This window comes from Grammomys surdaster, unplaced genomic scaffold (assembly GCF_004785775.1).
Source record: "Grammomys surdaster isolate TR1022 unplaced genomic scaffold, NIH_TR_1.0 314039, whole genome shotgun sequence".
NCBI classification, from domain to species: Eukaryota; Metazoa; Chordata; class Mammalia; order Rodentia; family Muridae; genus Grammomys; species Grammomys surdaster.
The window spans coordinates 60,895-80,309 of NW_021626432.1; the positions used below are offsets into that span (position 1 = coordinate 60,895).

The following is a 19,415-nucleotide window of genomic DNA, read 5'->3' on the forward strand; positions in this document are numbered from 1 at the left end:
AAGCAAGCAATTAAGATAATTCATTTTCAGGAACAATCTCAGGTGTTCAACAACATCTGGTAATTCCTACTACTAGAAGATCTATCAGTTTAATTTTCTTGGAAATCAGCATGCACATCCATATACTCAAACAAAGACGTACAGACATCTCACAATTAAACTAGCACAAGTAGTAAAACAAAATCTTCCTCATGAATGTTCTTCTTGTATAAGCATTCATTCCAATAACCCAGGGGTTGAGTCATCTGAAGAAACCCAGAGTTTTTCTTCATCATGAATTGGCTCATGTAACAGAAAGCAAGCATGTCGGCTTGAAGTCAAGGAAACCAATCCTTCTCAGCTCAGGTGGTGGTATCATTTAGGGAGATTTAGGAAATGCTGTTCTGCTAGAAGAAAGATGTCACTGGGGGGTAGACTTGAGATTTTACATCCTCACACCATTTCTAGATGACACACTCTCTTTAATGCTACAGTTTGAGGATGTGAGCTTTGAACTCCCTCTTATATCTGCCATGTTTAACACTTGTTGCCATGACACTTTCATGATGATCCCATATCCCTTAGGAACTGTAAGTCATATGACAGACTTCCATAAGTTGCCTTAAACATTTTGTTTTATCACAGCAACAGAAAAGGCACTAACACACACTGATTACTCCCATTACACCTGAATGAGGTTTTTTTTCATGTAATAAAAGGGAATTGTGAAATCTAAACCAGTTACCAGTACCTTATAGTTAAAATTCTTAGGTTTTTTTTGTCCATATGAGTTTGCGGGTAGAAAAAAAATAGAGACATAATTACATTTGATCAGACTGTTGACACTTGTTGAGAGACTTTCTGAAGAATAAATCATCTAGTATAATTTAATGGGAGTAGGTTGGCTAAAGACTACTGTGTTATGCAAAGGCTTTAGCGATTGTAAACACGCTAAATGTTTTACTCTTGTACAAAGATACCAGGAAGTGTAAACATTTGCCACATTAACTACATGTGAAGTGATTCTCTGCAGTATGGCTTTTTCTCATGACATTAAAAACTACCAGTACATGCATAGGCTATACTACAGTGTTTATATTCATAAAGTTTCATGCCAGAAATGTGTTATCTATGTATTAGAAGATAACCATGACATGCAATGGCTTTTCCATATTCAGCATATTGAAAGGGTTTCTCTCTAGTATATGTTCTTTCCTGTACTCAAAGATTACTATGACATATAAAGTCTTAACTCTGTTGAATACATTCACAGGGTTTCTCTCACCTGTGTGTTCTCGTATATGTTCTCAGATATATGTGAAAAACGCTTATTATAACATTTGTAGAGTTTCTCTCTACTATGTGCAGTTTTATGTATTCAAAATGACTGATATTCAAAAGTTTACCACATTGAGTATATTCATAAAGTGTCTCTCCAGTATGTGCCCCTTTCTGCATTACAAGATATATGTGCTTGGTAAAGGCTTTACCACACTTTTTATTTTCAGAGAGTTTCTTGCCAATATGCATATTTTCTTGAAAATGAAAACTGTGGGGATTCATAGAGACTTCATCACATTAAGTATATCCATAGGCTTTTTTACATTATGAATTCTTTTATGCCTTTGAAGACGACTATGGCATGCAAAGGTTTTACCACATTGACTACATTCATAGGGTTTCTCTCCTGTATGTGTTCTTTTATGCATTCCAAGATGACTGTGTTGTGAAAAGGCTTTATAACATTGACTGCATTTGTAAGGTTTCTCTCCAGTATGAGTTCGTTTATGCAGTTGGAGACTATTGTGCCGTGAAAAGGCTTTATCACATTGATTACATTTATATGGTTTCTCTCCAGTATGAATTCTTTCGTGCATTTGAAGACTCCTGTGATATGGAAAGGCTTTACCACACTGGTTACATTCGTATGGTTTCTCTCCAGTATGTGTTCTTTTATGCATTTGGAGATTATAGTGCTGTGAAAAGGTTTTACCACATTGGTTACATTCATAGGGTTTCTCCCCACTATGTGTTCTTTTATGTCTTAGGAGACCCGTGTGATTTGTAAAGGCTTTATCACATTGATTACATTTGTAGGGTTTCTCTCCAGTATGAATTCTTTCATGCATTTGAAGACTCCTGTGATATGGAAAGGATTGCCCACATTGGTTACATTCATATGGTTTCTCTCTAGTATGAATTCTTTTGTGGCTTTTAAGATGACTGTGATTTGCAAATTCACAGGGTTTACCAAATTGATCACATAAATAGAAATTCTGGAGAGTTTGTGTTCTTTTATGTATTTGGAGACTACTGTGATGTGCAAAGGCTTCAACATATTGAATAACTCCACAGGGTTTCTTTTCAATATGAATGTTTTCATGCCTCTGAGCATGACAGTGACATGCAAAGGTTTTACACTGGGGATATTCAGAGGTTTTCTCTCCAGTACAACTTCTTGCATGCCTGTGAAGATAATTAGCACATGTGAAAGCTTTCCCATTCATTACACTGATGATGCTTTTCATCCATATACAATAATTTTATAATTTGTCTAAATGTAGAAGGAACCAACACTTAAGGTTTTATCACTTTGTTTAAATTCATGGGGTTTCCTTTCATTATGGGTAGTTTTTCATCTTAAAAGATACTTGTGATGGTAAGAGCATTTATCACGAGTCAGATTTATACATCCTTTTTCTAAGGAAGTTTTAAAAAATATTTTAAGGAGATTGGAAGAACTCAAAGCTTTACCACTCTAATTGCATTCACAAATTTTCCTGTGGTTTGAGTCATTCTACATTTGCAAAGTGAACCAAGACAAACAAAATTTCCACATTCTTAGCACTCAAGATTACTTTCTACAGTGTGAGCTTGTTGATGTATTCCCAATGAAGTTGGAAAAACAATTAACTGTAATCTTGTTTCAAACTCAGTAAACCTACTAATGGGGACTACTATGGATCTTCTACTTATTCTGGGAGGAAAAGAAGTTCATTGCTTCTGTCAATATCCCTTATGAAAGGAAGACTAAACAACAAAAGGATTCTCCATTGAATTCATGCAGTTTGATTTTTTGTTCCTCATAATACATGTGGTATAAGGATAAAGGTTACTCCACAACAACCTTGTTACTTCTCATAAACTGCCCCTCACACTGAACTTAGCAACATCACTACAAGTTTCTGAGTAACCCCAGCTTTACTATACACTAATATTTGCTTATGAGAAGTTCTTGGACATATATTTTTCACCTATTCAATGTGTATGGCTTTCCCAGTATCAGGGTGGTATGAGAAGAAATGAATCGATGGGCACCTTTAAAGTGTCACTCTTAAAGGTCTATGATTCAGATGGTGACATATGATAAGGCATCATTTCCATGTGTCCTTTCTTAAAGGAATGCCTTGCAAAGAAAATTCAGATACAATTGAATTACATGGTTTTATGAAAATAAATAATAAGCATCAATACACTTAAAGGTATTCTAGTTTACACATTTGCTTTTCCTTAAAACTTCCAGGACATAATAAAATTTCTTCAGAAGCATATTTTCATGAATTTGTACATGGTAATTACCTTCTATGTCTTCTAGAACTCTGACGATGTTCTTCAACATTGTGGCCTTCCCAATTAAAGCCTAAAATATAGTGCCAGAAAGTATATGACATAATACTGGAAATTATGCAAAATTTTAAGTTACTATCCTCAGTGAAATATAGGGCCATGACTGACTTATTTTCCGCATTACTCTTCCTCCTCATTTGAAACTACCAGAAGAAAGAAACAGTTATCCCTTATTTTAAAAAGGGAAAGAAAATTCAGTCTTACCTATAATACTGAGGTTCCTGTAGGTCTCCAGCATGACATCTTTGTAGAGCTTCTTCTGGGAAGGATCCAGCAAAGCCCACTCTTCCTCACTGAAGTTCACATGCACGTCCTCATAAGTCACTGCATTCTAGAATATCCCATATGTATATTATTTTTTTAAGAATGGAAGTGATAAACTCAAGCAGTGTACCATATCTTCTGAAGAACAGCAGGTAGATCATAATTCAAGGCAGTGTACCATATAGACCATGACATGTTTCAAGGCACAGGCCAAGAAGATTTTGTACTTTTCCACCACCTGGACCCTCTTACCCCCTCCCCTTGTAAAACATGCTATAAAAAAGCATTTCATGTTCAAAAAAAAAAAAGAAACTAAAAAAAAAAAGAATGGAAGTGATAATATTGGATATGCATACCTCATTGACAGTATGTTCATATAATTCTGGTGCTTCCCCCACCCATTTCCTGACACAGAAGTTCTTTTTTTTTTCTTTTTTTTTTTTTTTCCTTCGGTTCCAAGGGAAGGGGTTTATTTGGGGAAGGGAGTGGGAGAGAGGAACGGGAAGATGGCGAGTGAAGAGAAGAGGAAGAGAGAGGGAAGTAGAGAGGAGTAGAGGCCGGCCATGACCACGTGGAGAGAGGGGGAAGGGAAGGGGGGAGGGGAGACAACCTGCAGGTGCTCAGGGTTGAGGAGCAAGAGAGAGAGGAGGGGCCAAGCAGCCCCTTTTGACACAGAAGTTCTAATGAAACTGCCAAGTAATTTTAGAAAGAACCAAAATGATGAGGTTCACCCATCATTTCCGTGCCCTTTGAATGGGACATAACCTCGGAAGGGAAATGCCCATTAACAGACATAAGGAGAAGGGGGCAAGCAATCAGATCACTAATACTTAGCACACATCAAAGAAATAATAAGAACAGCTACTAATAACAAAAATAATCAGCAAGGTGGCTCTAATGGCTCAGGCCCTTCATCCTTGCATTTAGGAGACAGAGGCAGAAGTATCACATTTGGTTGGCTGCCAGCATGGTGTATGCAATGAGTTCTAGAACAGCCATAGTTATATATTAAGATCCTGTCTCCCCTGCAAGAGCCAAGCACACAAATCAAAAAGATAGAAAGAACTCAGAGGTTTTTACTTAAGTTCTTAAAACAATGACACATCCACTCCAGTTCTGTATACATCTTCCAGAAACCTGAGATGACTCAGCTCAAACTGTTAGAGTGATAAGATATTACCAAAAGAGTATTTTAATACAGTTACAATTGAACAGATGAAAACATTAGCAATATTAATGGTGATCTTGTGGAAATAACTTCCAGGTCCAACAGCCAATGTTATAAAAACAAAAAACGTGTAGCACATTGGCCCACTTTTTATCCCAGCATTTAAAAGGACAGTCTCAGAAAGATCTCTAAATTCCAGGTCTGCCTGATCTACAGGCATACTTTCAGGACAGTCAGTCTACACAGAGAAACATTGTCTTTAACACCAAAAACAACATAATTTAAAAATATAATATTAGGTTAGCAAAATAGCTTAGTACTGAATTACTGCTATTGTATCTTATGTGATTTATGGAGAGAGTCTATTGTGGTGAAGGCACGGCAGCATGAGAAGGAGGCTAAAGGATCAGTTTCAACCACAACACAGTAGACTCAAAGAACAGGAGATGGGTTTTGTCTACAGACATTCAACTCCCATCTTAAGAAGGAATTTCTTCTAGAAAGGGTTAATCTACAAAAGATTCCCTATTCTCCCCAAGAAAAGCCACCAAGGAGAAACAAATGTTCAAAGACATCATCCTATCTGGGAGCTTTCTGATGCAACTAACTGCATTGTGACCCTGGTCACAATAGACTCATATTCATTCCACGATGAAAATGCATATAGTTTAACTTCAGTGATCCTCAAACTCTGCAACAGTCACTATACTGTTCAAATGTCCAAAGTCTCTTTTCATACTCAAGGTAATATTTACAAGTCGGACTGATAAAACTTGTAAAGTCAGAAAACAAGTTATATTTTTATAACATAAAATGGCACAGAATATTCCTTCCCTTTACAACAGACAAGATTATGTACATAGGGAAGATTGTAGCAAGGCAAGTAACCCAGATGAGCCAACACCAAATCCTGTGGCTTTGTCTCAGACACATGGGGCTCCAATTGTAAAGAACTTAGGCAACCGTATCCCTACAATTTCTCATACATCTCTTGGTTTGGTTAGTTCCAGTCCCTATATGCAGCTGTCTAAGGGAGATGCCTCATAGCTTGTGAATCTTAACATCTTGGAATATCAGTATGAAACTGAGGCTTCATCTTCAGGGCTTAAGACAATGAACTCTCACACTCTCTTAATTGGGGATCTGACTCTGCCAAACACAGATTTCTGGAACTGAAACCACAGACCAAGCATCCATGACCTTACATTTTGTATCACTCTTGTTTCTGGGACCAGCACAACATGGATGATCCTGCCAAGTTTAGCTTCTAAATTGGGATGGACCCCACCATGCTTGGACCACAGTTGTAGCAGGCTTCATATGAAGTTGCTCCCTAGAACTAGGAATCATTTTGTCTACTGCTTCCACTAATTGAAAGGTTAGCAGGTCAGAGTTTAACTATTATGGCACCTTCTTAAGCTTCCAATTTAGAGTAAGGGCCTTCACTGTAACTGTGATGAGCTCCTTGCATAACAGATTAAAAAAACAGTGTCTGATTCGTATTAAACACTAAAAGCTGCTTGTTTTGCACCAATTCTTTATAATGAGAGGTAAAACCTTAAAAAAAAGTCTGAGCTTCCCAGGGAAGCAAATTGAGCTCCTCATATAGACCTCCTGACAATGAGCTGTTAATCATTGTTAACTCTGCCATAGGAAAAATAACCTCAGAGCTGAGTCAGTTCCTGAAATGTTTGACCGAATATAGTAACTAGGCTGGCGCCAAATCAGTTCATGAAATCTTCTCAAGGCCTCACCAAATATAGTAAAGCTAATGTAGCAGCCAATCAGAAACTGAACCGTGGAAGTTCCCCTATACCCACCAATGAAGTTTTAGATTATCTAACCTTTCCTTTTAATTTCCTATAAGAGACTTGTGCACCTTCATCTGGGGTCACCATTTTGATAAATAGTTGACCCATGCATCCATGCTGGTAATTTCTGCTGAATAAAGAATCATTGCCATTGCATACTGCTTGAGTCTGGGGTCTTCCTTCAGTGTTTCTTGTACCCTACCAATAAGGCATAAGCACTTTTGAAAACAAGTCTATTCTCATTTTCATGTGTATATTTGTATGTGAGCTAGAGAAAGTCTTCCATGTGTATACAGGTGACACACCAGAGAAGAGAGAGTCAGATCGTGTGGATGTAGAGTAGCAGGTTGTTATGAGCCTTCCAGCATGGGTATTGGTATCTGAACTTAGGTCAACCCCAATAAGAATACTTCCTGAGTGACCTGTGTAGCCCACTTACCCAACAAAAACACCTTTCACAGATTAACAACAACAAAAATTGAAATAAATGAAGAAATGAAGAAATTGGTCATGGGAACCTGAAGAGTCAGTATTTAGATGTTTGGTATGTGACAAGGTTGGAGGCCTATGGGCAATCCCTACTCTTTGCCATCTGAGACCCTAGTGCTGCACCTTCCTCTTCCTTTGTCTTTACTCCTTATAGAAATCACCAATCTTTGCCCCATGTGCTCTTCTCTTTCTGCCCCATCTCTGTGTTCAAGTCCCAACTCTGGGCAGACATTCCCTGCTCAACCAACCCCATGCCATCCCTGCTGAAAGATCAGGCAGGGTATCCACCGATCTACTACATTGTTACCCCAGATACATTCTTCATATTTGCCCCTAGCACTGGGATACAACACCAGAGGCAACTTCTCATCTCCAGTGTTCATATCATCTGAGGATCCCTAATGTTATCTCGTCCTGGTGTACTCTTCTCCAACCCTCCAACATCTGTAAGCATTACCCTGTGGATACAGCAGCCCAGCAGGACAGTAAAAAACACAATCCCCAACACACTCTCTGAAACTACAGAGAAAAAACAGAAATCCAGCATAAAACTATTTTTCCAAACCAGTCAAACGTAGACATCAGCACCTAGATCTATAATCCCCCAAAACACTAAACACAAATGCATAAATGTCAGCTAGAGACATAATCAATAACAGCTGAGAAATATGTCACCAACAGAGCCTGACTATTCCAGCATAACTGAAGAACAAGAAGAAATCCTTAAAACCAGATACATAAAGATGATAGAGGTCCTTAAAGAAGAAAAAAATCGAATCTCTTAAAGAAACACATGAAAACACAAACAATTGATGAAAATAATAAATATCTCCAAGAAAGTCAAGAAAGCACAAATAGATACCAACAAATATTTTAAATAAAGCTGAAAAAACCAAACAGTTGAAGCAAACCAAAAAACTGTTCAAGATTTGAAAATAGTAATAGAAGCAATTAAAAATAAACGGGGGCCCGGCGGTGGTGGTGCACGCCTTTAATCCCAGCACTTGGGAGGATTTCTGAGTTCCCAGCACAGGCGGATTTCTGAGTTCGAGGCCAGCCTGGTCTACAAAGTGAGTTCTAGCACAGCCAGGACTACACAGAGAAACCCTGTCTCAAAAAACCAAAATAAATAAATAAATAAATAAATAAATACGGGGGCTGGAGAGATGGCTCAATTGTTAAGAGCACTGACTACTCTTCTAGAGGTCCTGAGATCAATTCCCAGCAACCACATGGCAGCTTACAACCATCTGTAATGGGATCTGATGCTCTCTTCTGATATTTCTGAAGATAGCAACAGTGTACTCATGTACATAAAATAAATAAATCTTTAAAAAAATAAAATATCAAAAAAAATCACACATTAACTGAAGGCATCTTGCAACTGAAAATTTAGGACTGCACAGACAAACTACAGAGGCACTGTTCACCCAAGGAATCTAGATGGGAAAGACTCTCAGGTATTGAAGATTAAGTAAAAGAAATTGATAAATTAATCAAGGAAAATGGTAAATTTAAAAATTTCTTAGCACAAATTATCCAGGAAACCTGGGACATTAGCAGAAGACCAAAACTACATATGATATGAATAGACAAAAAAAAAAAAATACCAGCTCAAAACTTAGAAAATATTTTCAGTAAAATTACAGAAAAAAAATTCATAACCTAATGAAAAATATTCCCATCAAGATACAAGAAGCAAAAAAAATACCAAATAGATTAGACCAGAAAAGAAAGTCCCCTCACCACATCATAATCAAAACAATAAAAATACAAAACAAAGAAAGATTATTAAAAGTTTCAAAGAAAAAATTAAGATAAAAAACAGACCTATTAGAATTAGGCTTGTTTTCTCAATGGAGACTCTAGAAGCCATTAGGACTTGGACAATGTACTGCAAACTCTAAGAAACCAGAATCCAAACCAGATTACTTTTCCTAGAAACATTAAAAAATCATGAATAGAGAAAATAAGATATTCCATGATAATGTCAAATTTAACAATATCTACAAATAAAACCACACAAAACCTACTAGAAGGAAAACTCCAACCCAAGGAGGATAGCTACATATATGAAAACACAGTAAATAATCTCACATATTAGAAAAAATCCAAAGGGAAAACACACACACACACAGACCACTTCTTGTACCACCACAAACAAAATAACAGGAATTAACAAACCATTGCTTCTTGGCCTTTTGCCTGAGACTAAGTATAGGAATTAACAACCATTGCTCATTGCTACCTTCCAGGATCAAAGGCCTCAGTGCCTCAATAAAAAGACACAGATTAACAGAATGGAAGTTAAAACAGGATCCATCTTTCTACTGCCTACAAAAATACAGTTTAAAGTCAAGGATAGACATTACCTCAAAATAAGGGCTGGAACAATATATTCAAAGCAAATGGACATAAGAAAAAAGCTGGTATTGCTAGTTCAATATCTACCAAAATAGATGTCAACAAAACTTAATCAAAAGAAATGAGGAAGTATACTGTATATTCACATACATATTATTGTCTCAATGGATAGAACTTAAGAATGTTAAATTAACATAATATAGCCAACTTAAATAGACCTACAACCCCTAGTAAAATGGAAGGATTCATAACAAGACTCAGAACCAAAAAAAGCCCAGTGAGAGATGACTTTAGTGCAGAATTCAATCAGATTTTCAAAGAAAGACTTACTGTCAATACTGCTCAATGTATTCTACAAAAGAAACAAAATGAATCTTGCACAATTTGTTTTATATATCCAAAATTAACCATGATACCCAAAGCATATGAAGACTTAACAAAAAGACCAATTTCCTTCATGAACATAGATGCGTCACCATATAAATAACCTGACAGAAATAAAACCACAGAATCATCTCATTAGACACTAAATAAGCCTACGTCAAAATCCAGCACTGCTTCATGATGAAAGTCTTAGAGAGAGTAGGGATACAAGGGACCAATCTAAATATAATACAAGAGATTGACAGCAATTCTATAGCCAACATCAAATTAAATGCAGAGAAATCACAAAGCAGTTTCACTAGAATCATAGACAAGACAAAAATGTCTACAGTCTCCATATCTATTCAGTATAGAACTTTAAGTTTTAGCCAGAGTGATAATATGACTGAAAGAGATCAAGAGGATATAATTTGGAAAGGAAGATGATATGATTATATCATATGATATGATATTAGAAAATTAGAAATTAGAAAATGATATGATATTATATATGAATGGCAAACAAAAATTCTACTAATCCCCTACAGTTTTAAGAAAGTGGCTGGATGCAAGATCAATTCAAATAAAATCAGTAGCTCTCCTATATACTTCCTATAAAAAATGACAAACAGGTTGAGAAATAAGGAAAACAACACCCTTCACAATAGCCTCAAATAACATAAAATATGTTGGAATCAAAATCTCAGAAAAAGAAAAACAAGTGAAAAAGCAATCAATAGATTCAGCACAATCTCCATTAAAATTCCAAAAGAATAGTTTACAGACCTGGAATGGAGAATCCCAGCTTCATATGGAGTCAGAAAAAGCCAAGATACCTAAAATATGCTAATAGCTAAAAGCATATTCTAAAAATAACTTCAGTTCTTTACTCCAATTCTAAATTGCCCTGGTAGGTGACTCTCCCATAAATTGCCAGTTTGAACTTTTAGTGATCATCTAAAATCGATTACCTGACTACTCATTGCCAGTGTCAACTACTGTCACACAGGAAAGCCCTCAACTTACTTCCTCCCCCTCCCTTGTGTTGTGACTATGCCAGCTTCAAAGGTTGTCACAGAAGTCAATTCTTACACAGGTTCTTCTTTATTTGTAATTACCCTTAAGAGGGCAGAGACCTCAGAAAACACTCATGCATTTTTTTTCCCCTTCCCACTGATTAGTCAGGGCATGGCCTAGAAGGTGTTGCAGGACTACCTTCAAGGAACTGGGTCACAGAGGCAAGATTGAGTGTTCAAGGTAATTCTCAATTATATAGGATAATTCCAGTCTGAGCTACAGAAGATATTGCTATGATCACAGCACTTTGGAAAAAGAAATAATGGAAGCACTTTGGAAAAAGAAATAAGATTCTTAATGATTAGGAAACGTTAGAGAATTGAAACAAGGGATTGAGCAGTAATTCTTTCAAAAATGAAATGTAATAAGAAATGCTGACAATGGGCTTTTGGGAGAGATAAGTATAATTGCAAAAATGAATAGGTATATTGACTTTGAAAAAGAGCAGGACATTCCCTGTCAGAGGGAATAGCATTAATAAGATACTTTATGACCTTGTGCCTTTGTAGACTGTTAGCTGTTGAGTCCGGTAACCTTATACACACAGCTGCACCCAATGAATGGGCTGTGTCTCAAATATCTGAGCTGACTAAATAAAGTCTGTCAATGAGGACTGCACATATCCACATAAGACCTTGCCCTAACTGGAAATTCAATACTCATTGGATCAACTGACGCTCTCCAAGTGTATGCCTACCAATCTTGTGTGTTTTCATTAATATGTATGAAGCAACACATGGTAGTAAATTACAAAATCACCCACCCACCTTCAATCTGGTCCTTCTTCATAATGGTGAGCCCTCCAACTGAGTGCCTTAAACTTGAATTAGTCTGTGATCTAGCTATTGCCTACCCTATTTCACTCTGCACTGTACATAGGACAGTTCCTCCTATTCTGGTCATGCAAATCCTTTCCCTGTTACTGCAAGGCACAGTTCATTCCATGACTCAAATGGGACATTTTAAAACTCTGTTGTGCTACTGTGCTTTAACTTAAGAATTTAGAAACTTTAATCAAGAGGAAAGGAAGGTCATTGCTTTGGGAAGCAACAGATTTTGGGATCTGGGCCCTGTGAGCCAACATAGCATGTATCACAGACATTTTTGTAATGGGCTGAAAATCCAGTGGCTCTAGAATTAGTATGACTTCCCAGGCAACAAATCACTCAACACAATTAAAATATTAATTAAGAAAAATAATCTCTGTAAAAATAGCACTCATCTAGCTCTGGTTAAGACTGAAAGAGAAGCAGGGCTAGAAGAGATTTTGCATTCCACATATGCTGTCTTATATCTCTTTTAGGGTCACACCTCAGGTCACACTTGTCTACTGTAAACAATTTAAGGATGGACTGGAGACTACTGCTGGTCCAGCCATGTAGGCCGACAAGAGATTTACATAGCAAAGGTACTCCAGAACTATTAAGTATACCAGTGCCCTGAAACAGTAGATCATTCAGCAATAAGAGTCCTAAGTGGAAGGCCTCAGAGGACGCAAAGAGGAAAAGAGAAAGGTAGAAAGTAGAAAACCTGCAGTGGCATGGCCAGGAGCTAAGGCTTATGCTAAGTAAGCTTCTTAAGAACAGCAGCATTGCTGAAAACATAGATTGTTGGAATTTACTGTTTGCTGTATGTTTTCAGAAATACCTAGAAAACAAGGGTCTTCTTTCTCAGTACGTGCGATGATGATCATTTGAGGAGAGGGACTTATTCCCTTGCCTTGTTCACTACAGCTATATATAGACCAGATTGTACTTATAAATCCCACAAAATGTATAAATGTTATGTTAAGTAGGAATTTTAATGGAAACTGTTTGAACCACAACATTTTCAATTTCAAAAGTCAACAAGAGGTAAGGCACTCCAGGACTCCATCAGTAGATGGAGTCAGTCTTCTAAATTTTCTGTAACACTCTACTATGCTGCTTTTCTATTAGCTTCTGAATTGTCAGTTTTTAACTCCGAGGCTGGCAAAAATCACCTTGTGTCTGTCAAATAACATAGATCTATTTTATGTTTAATCACATTGTCATAATAATAGTCTGTAAAATGTGAAGAAGAAAAAAGAATAGCAGCATTTATATTAAATACAGGGGCGGGGAGGGCGGGATGGAAAGAAGCATGAGACTTTCATTCAGAAACTATCATATATATATAGAACAAACTAAGGAGGAATCTAATCAAACGGTGCTGGGAAGGGAAACAGAGTATCTCACCAGCACTGCTGGTCATGCCTACAGTGGTTTGGAAGTGATAAAATAAGTGCCTTGTGGTAGGAAGTGCTGGATTCTCGGAATCTGAAGAATCTCCTCTCTAAAGGGCCTGGCCTCAGACCATTCCCAGCACTCCCAGTCATATGCCTGGTTTTAGAAAAGTAGCTCTGGGATTTTACCAATACCTCATGGTCTTAGGGAAAGCCTGCAAGCTTCAGAGCTTCTCAGAGACTTGGTCTTTGATCTGAGGAAGGGCCTAGTGGCTGGTTGTTAATCAGGGTTGTCTCCTTTGTCTTGATCTGGAGCCACATTTCTGGAGAAGCCTGGTGAACAAACATGTGTATCCTAGCATCCCAATCTCTAAGAGGCCTGGCTAGCATACTACTTACCTGTAACATGGTTTATTCTTCCCTCAGGTAAATTCTTTGTGGTGTGACTTACTATTTTTTTTTTGGTTTTTCGAGACAGGGTTTCTCTGTGTAGTCCTGGCTGTCCCGGAACTCACTCTGTAAACCAGGCTGGCCTCGAACTCAGAAATCCGCCTGCCTCTGCCTCCCAAGTGCTGGGATTAAAGGCCTGTGCCACCACTGCCCGGCGACTTACTATTTCCTAAGCTTTGAAAAATCCCTTACATCATGGATTCTACTCTTCTCAGCACAGCTAAACATCGGAGTCCTGCCCTGCACGTGAGATGGGGTTTACAACCGCCACAAAATTAACTTCAAAGCGATCTTTCATTTAATGTTAAATGTCAAGGGCACAACATGTAGAACTTAGCAGAGAATGTAGCCTTCTCTTAACTCAGCATCCTGGCAAGGATATTTCTACACACAAGCCCTTGCTCCAAATGCTTTGTGCAGATGCAACTCCCATAATGAAGTTATTCAGATGCTACCACAGAGTACAAGTGGCTGGGACAACAAGAAACCCCAGAAGTGGCTGCATCTGTCCACTGGTTCCCACTCAGCACAGGGTAGGGTGTACCACCCCAGTTTCCGCTGCTAATTCCTCTGTACCCCATCTAGTTAGAGGCAGCAGTCATATGCTCACCATGTTGTGACTCAGGAGCTTGCGCAGCAACAGAGATCAGAACAAAACAAACCAACAACTTCAGCCTGCTCAGCAATGGAGCTGAACCTGCAGCATGGCGCAAAGCACACGGAAGAACCCTCCTCTTCTCCTGATCGGAAGACCTGCCTGGAGGCCCTGATTGGCCAGTGACTCTTGAGTGACATGAGCACCCCCCTTAGGGTTAGAGTGTGTTGAAGGCACACACCATAGGGTTTCCGTGTTCTGGATTCTTTCAGATCCACAAAGATTTGTGTTTGGGTAGCATTTGTGCCTGTCCTCCAATAGCCTATCTTTCTGTCTTCTAGCACTCTGCAGGCATTTCCTCTTCTTCCTCCTGGAATTAAGGTAGTTTGCACAATCCATTATTCAACTTGCAGCAGGGTGAACTATCAAATCCACAGGCAGAACTGTTCTAACAATTAAATAGAGATCTTAGGACATAAAATATATCTGTCTTTGTGACTTCACACTGGTATCAGGAGAACTGCAACTTACTCTTCACGTGCCACCTATGAGACTCTAAACAACCCTGGGAGAAAAGCAGGAAACAGATGGAAATCACTCTGTAGCAATATTGTTAGCCAGCGCATCTTGCTCAGTGTGAAGAAACTCAGCTGTAATAGTTATAATTCTTTATAGGAACAGAACTGATAGCATGGATTTCTATGTGTATGCAGAAAATGGATATATAAAAATGGCATATAGGATGTGTTCCAACTGGTCAAACAATGGTTATCTACCAGTGCAAACTTGAAGAATCCAGTAGTGGTTCAGTCCTTGTGCCTGGATGTCTCAGCTGGTCTTCAATATATATCAGAGTTCCAAAGAAGGAGCCTCTTATGCCAGGAAAAATAAAATAAAATAAAATAAAATGATTTTCTTAGCCAGAGTAGGACAAGCAGAAAAAGAGAAAACCAACCATGGTCAATGCCCTTTTCATATGTAGGCTGTGACCAGAAGCTGTGGTCTAAATTAAAATTGGATCTTATCACTCAAAAGATCTAGACTAAAGAAGGGTTTCCCATTTCCCAAACTGTAAATATGGAAAATCCTTTACAATACCCATCTGTTTGAACTTGTGTAACTACAGTAAAATGAAGGATTCGAACTACTGTAAGCTACAGTTGACAATAAGTTCATTTCTCTATCCCGATTCTTGATTGCCTGGTCTGTGGACCTGAGAAATGGCCAGTCAAGGCAATTATCGATCATGTAAAATTGAAGACTTCCCTACTCATTGTTGCTGTCAGGTACTGCCAAAGCTCAAAAGCTTGCACCCTCCTTCTTACCCTTTCTTTCTGTGCTGTGATCATACATGCCTTAATATTAGGCAGTGACCTTAACTCTTAAATAGGTCCGTCTTCAGTACTTAAGACCCCAGTAAAAGCCAGAGAGGTTGGAGGACATTCATTTACTGGTCTAATTTTCCTTCTTATTGACACCCAAAGCCCATCCTGGAAAAGTTGCAGGATGTCTTCCCAGGACATGACAGTACAGGCAGGATTGGATGTTCAACACAATTCTCAATTAGATGGCATGAGCCAGCCTGTGCTACAGGTCAAATTGCTCTAAACAGAAATAAACAATCGACACGACTTGTGAAAAATGAAAAGAAATTCTTAATGACTACAAAATGTTGGAGAACGGAAATAAGCAAAAGATTAGAGCAGTGCTGCATTAAAGAAAATCAAACTGAAAAAGAGAAACCAATAACTGGCTTTCTACAAACATAAAATAATTGAAAAACTGCTAGCTGTTCAGAAATCTTCTGTGCCCTTTTATCTAGCTAGTCTACCTTTCTCTTCAGCTCATCCAAACCCACGTGGGCTCCTTTGCTCTCTTTCCTAAAATCCTGTTTCATCTGTGTCCTGCTATTTCTTACCCCTCTTTTTCCTCTTCTAAGCCAGTAGCAGAGATAAAGCACAAAGAGAAAGCCCACCAAGAGAGGTCTCAAAGGTCCAAATGCAATAAAAAAAGACTCTAGCTCCCCCACTGGACCTTTGGCAGGCTGAACCAAGTCATTGTTAGGGTAGGGGGTTACAGTAAGCTAAATCAGTAGCAGGGGAGAACCATTTATTTTCACCTCCCTCTGTGTCAAGGCCATCCAGATGACTGTGCCTCAGGATATAGAACAAAAAGCACAAGACCTCTCCCAAGCAATTTGCATAAGATAAGCAGGAACTTCCCATTCTTTGGCATTCTTATCTATTGAGACTTTGGCTTTCAGAGGCACTCCCAAACTCCCAAACTTCTTTTATCTGGCAAAGGCAAAGTCTTTATAAGCGTGTATATTTTCCTACCAATTAGGTTTTCTATGAACCATAATCTAATATCAATGTACCTACTTCTTTGTCATTTCTTTATCCCAAATATTTCCCCACTTATTTCCTCCTTCTTGGATATGTGTGAATATGACTGCTCAAATATATGAATAAAACTTGTGAGTGCATTTATATTGGTTGTGTGTATATGACACCAGAACTGATCCTGTTGCATTGGAGGGCCTAATAGGGAAATCATCCTTGCCTGTGGCTCCTTCTACCGTTTGCAGGAGAGTTCCACTTTTTAATAAGCAATAGGATTTCGGGAGCACAAATCATCCATAGATCACTAGGGAAATAAAGGTGGGGGAGGGGATAGGAAGGGCTTGGAGGGAGCAGTTCAGGGTCAGGAGTGAGGAGGGGCAGAGGGTATGGCCAGATGACTGTGAGAATGAATGGAAGTCTGCAGCCAACTAGGGGTGGGGAGGAGGCATCTCTAGGAAGAGAGGGAGACCTGAGATAGGGGAGGCACCCATTAATTAATGGGGGTGTCCTCACTGTGACTCATAGGATTGGGGATGTGGAGCCTGGGAAGGCTGCCTCTTGGAGTCATAGTAGAGAGATAAAGAAACCAACCCACCCACAAAACTTTCCACCTAAAATTTATTCTGTCTAAAGAAATGCGTGGATTGGGGATGGAGCAGGGATTGAGAGAATCTCCAACCAATAATCCAGCCAAGCTTGAGATCCATCCCGTGTTCAAGCATCAGTCCCTATTAATGATACTCTGTTGTGATTGCAGAAAGGATTATGATTGTCCTCTGAGAGACTCCACTCACCAACTGACTCTGATAGAATCTCACACCCACAGCCAAACAGTGGATGGAGATTGAGGACACTTATGGAAGAATAGGAAGAAAAAATGCAGCCCTAAGGGAACAGAAACTCCACAGGAAGACCAGCAGAATCAAATAACCTGAAACCTGGGGATGAGACTGAACAATAAACCAAAGAACTTACACAGACTGGACCTAGACCTCCCAGCAAGTATGTAACAGATGTGCAGTTTGTTCCTGAATAAACAGAGTTGGGGCTATTCCAAAAGCTGTGTCCTCCAAATGGGATATGTCCTAGCTGGGATGCCTTGTTTAGCCTCAGTGGAAAAGGAAGTGGCTAGCTTCCCAGAAACTCAAAGTGTCAAGGTAGGGTGGGGGGATACACATGAAGGCCCCCCACTGGTTCAGAGGAGAAGGGGAGGGGAAAGTGTAGGAAGGATTATGGGGGGAGGGGAGGTGACTGGGAGGTTGGCGGTGATCAGGAATAAAAGTGAATAATTAAAAAAATTAATTTACTTATTCAAAAAGCAAGAGAGTGTTTATGTAATCATGCTCAAGTCCTAGGTACAGAACATGTGATTACAAAAATAGAATCTTTTGTTTTTCTAAAGATTTATTTTATGTATGTGAGTACACTGTCACTCTCTTTAGACACACCAGAAGAGGGCATCAGATCTCATTATAGATGGTTGTGAGCCACCACGTGGTTGTTGGGAAATGAACTCAGGCCCTCTGGAAGAGCAGCCAGTATTCTTAACTGCTGAATCATCTCTTCAGTATCCAAAGTGGAATCTTTTTCAGTTAGTAACTTAGTTAACTATCACCCAGTTATAATAACATACCAGGAACACTGGAAATCATTTATGATGTGAAAATCACAAGTTTATAGATGAAGAACAAGTCAACAAAAAAAGGCAACTTTAACTTGGAATCAAATTTTAACATCATGATCCATTTGTAAAAGGAGAAAAACTGGAATCTGCCAGCCTATCATAAATAAAATTTTTATTATTTCCTTTGTTTCAGGCAGAGTCTCATTTAGAACTCCGGCTGATTTTGATTCACTAAGAACACTATAATGTATAACGCATATTAAATGTATAATAGATGAACTATATACTTAATTATGTGCTTTTGGACAATAATTCCTAGCAGTGGAATATTCTATAGAAGAGGGAGCTGAGAATTCATTTGATGTTGGTCTGGTTAGTGGTTAATGAGAATGTTAACAGGACTGGTTCTTCAGGGCAGCCTAGACTTGTCAATCTAGGGATCATTCCAACTCTCAGAGGAATTGGACTGCTGCTAACTGCTTTGGAGCTAGATGTAGAAGAAAATCTGGTCTCTGTAATAGGAAGAGGAGATGTACAGTGTTCTAATCCTCCACACAACCCTTCTGTACAGTTAACTATTAGGGGTGTCATAAAATGCACCATGGCCAATGCAAATTATAATTGAAAGCATTAAATTGGATTTACACTTCCAAAGGATTAGAGTCCATGATGACAATGTAAGCACAGGGCAACAAGAAGAGCAGAGAGTTTACATGTCGAAACATGTCGAAAGGTAGACAGCACACTTTACATGGTCAGAGGCTTTTAAAGGGTTTAGTACATCCACATGATGCACCTCCTTCAAAAAGGTCAACCATCTTGTCCTTAGCAAATACTTCCAGGTACTGTAACGGCAGACATACTCTTTTTTTTTTTTTTTTGGTTTTTTGAGACAGGGTTTCTCTGTGTAGACCTGGCTGTCCTGGAACTCACTCTGTAGACCAGGCTAGCCTCGAACTCTCAAACTCAGAAATCCGCCTGCCTCTGCCTCCCAAGTGCTGGGATTAAAGGTGTGCGCCACCACCACCCAGCCCAGACATACTCTTTTAAATGCCACAT

At 38.7% G+C, this 19,415-nt stretch overlaps 1 protein-coding gene across 1 annotated transcript; it reads right to left on the bottom strand.

Annotated features, from left to right (window-relative positions):
• Window positions 1-1,538: 1,538 nt before the first annotated feature.
• On the bottom strand, window positions 1,539-2,507 carry LOC114616274 (zinc finger protein 239-like). The gene has a single exon (XM_028761770.1). It carries the CDS (start codon window positions 2,505-2,507, stop codon window positions 1,539-1,541), a length of 969 nt encoding a protein of 322 aa, XP_028617603.1.
• Between the last annotated feature and the right edge of the window lie 16,908 nt (window positions 2,508-19,415).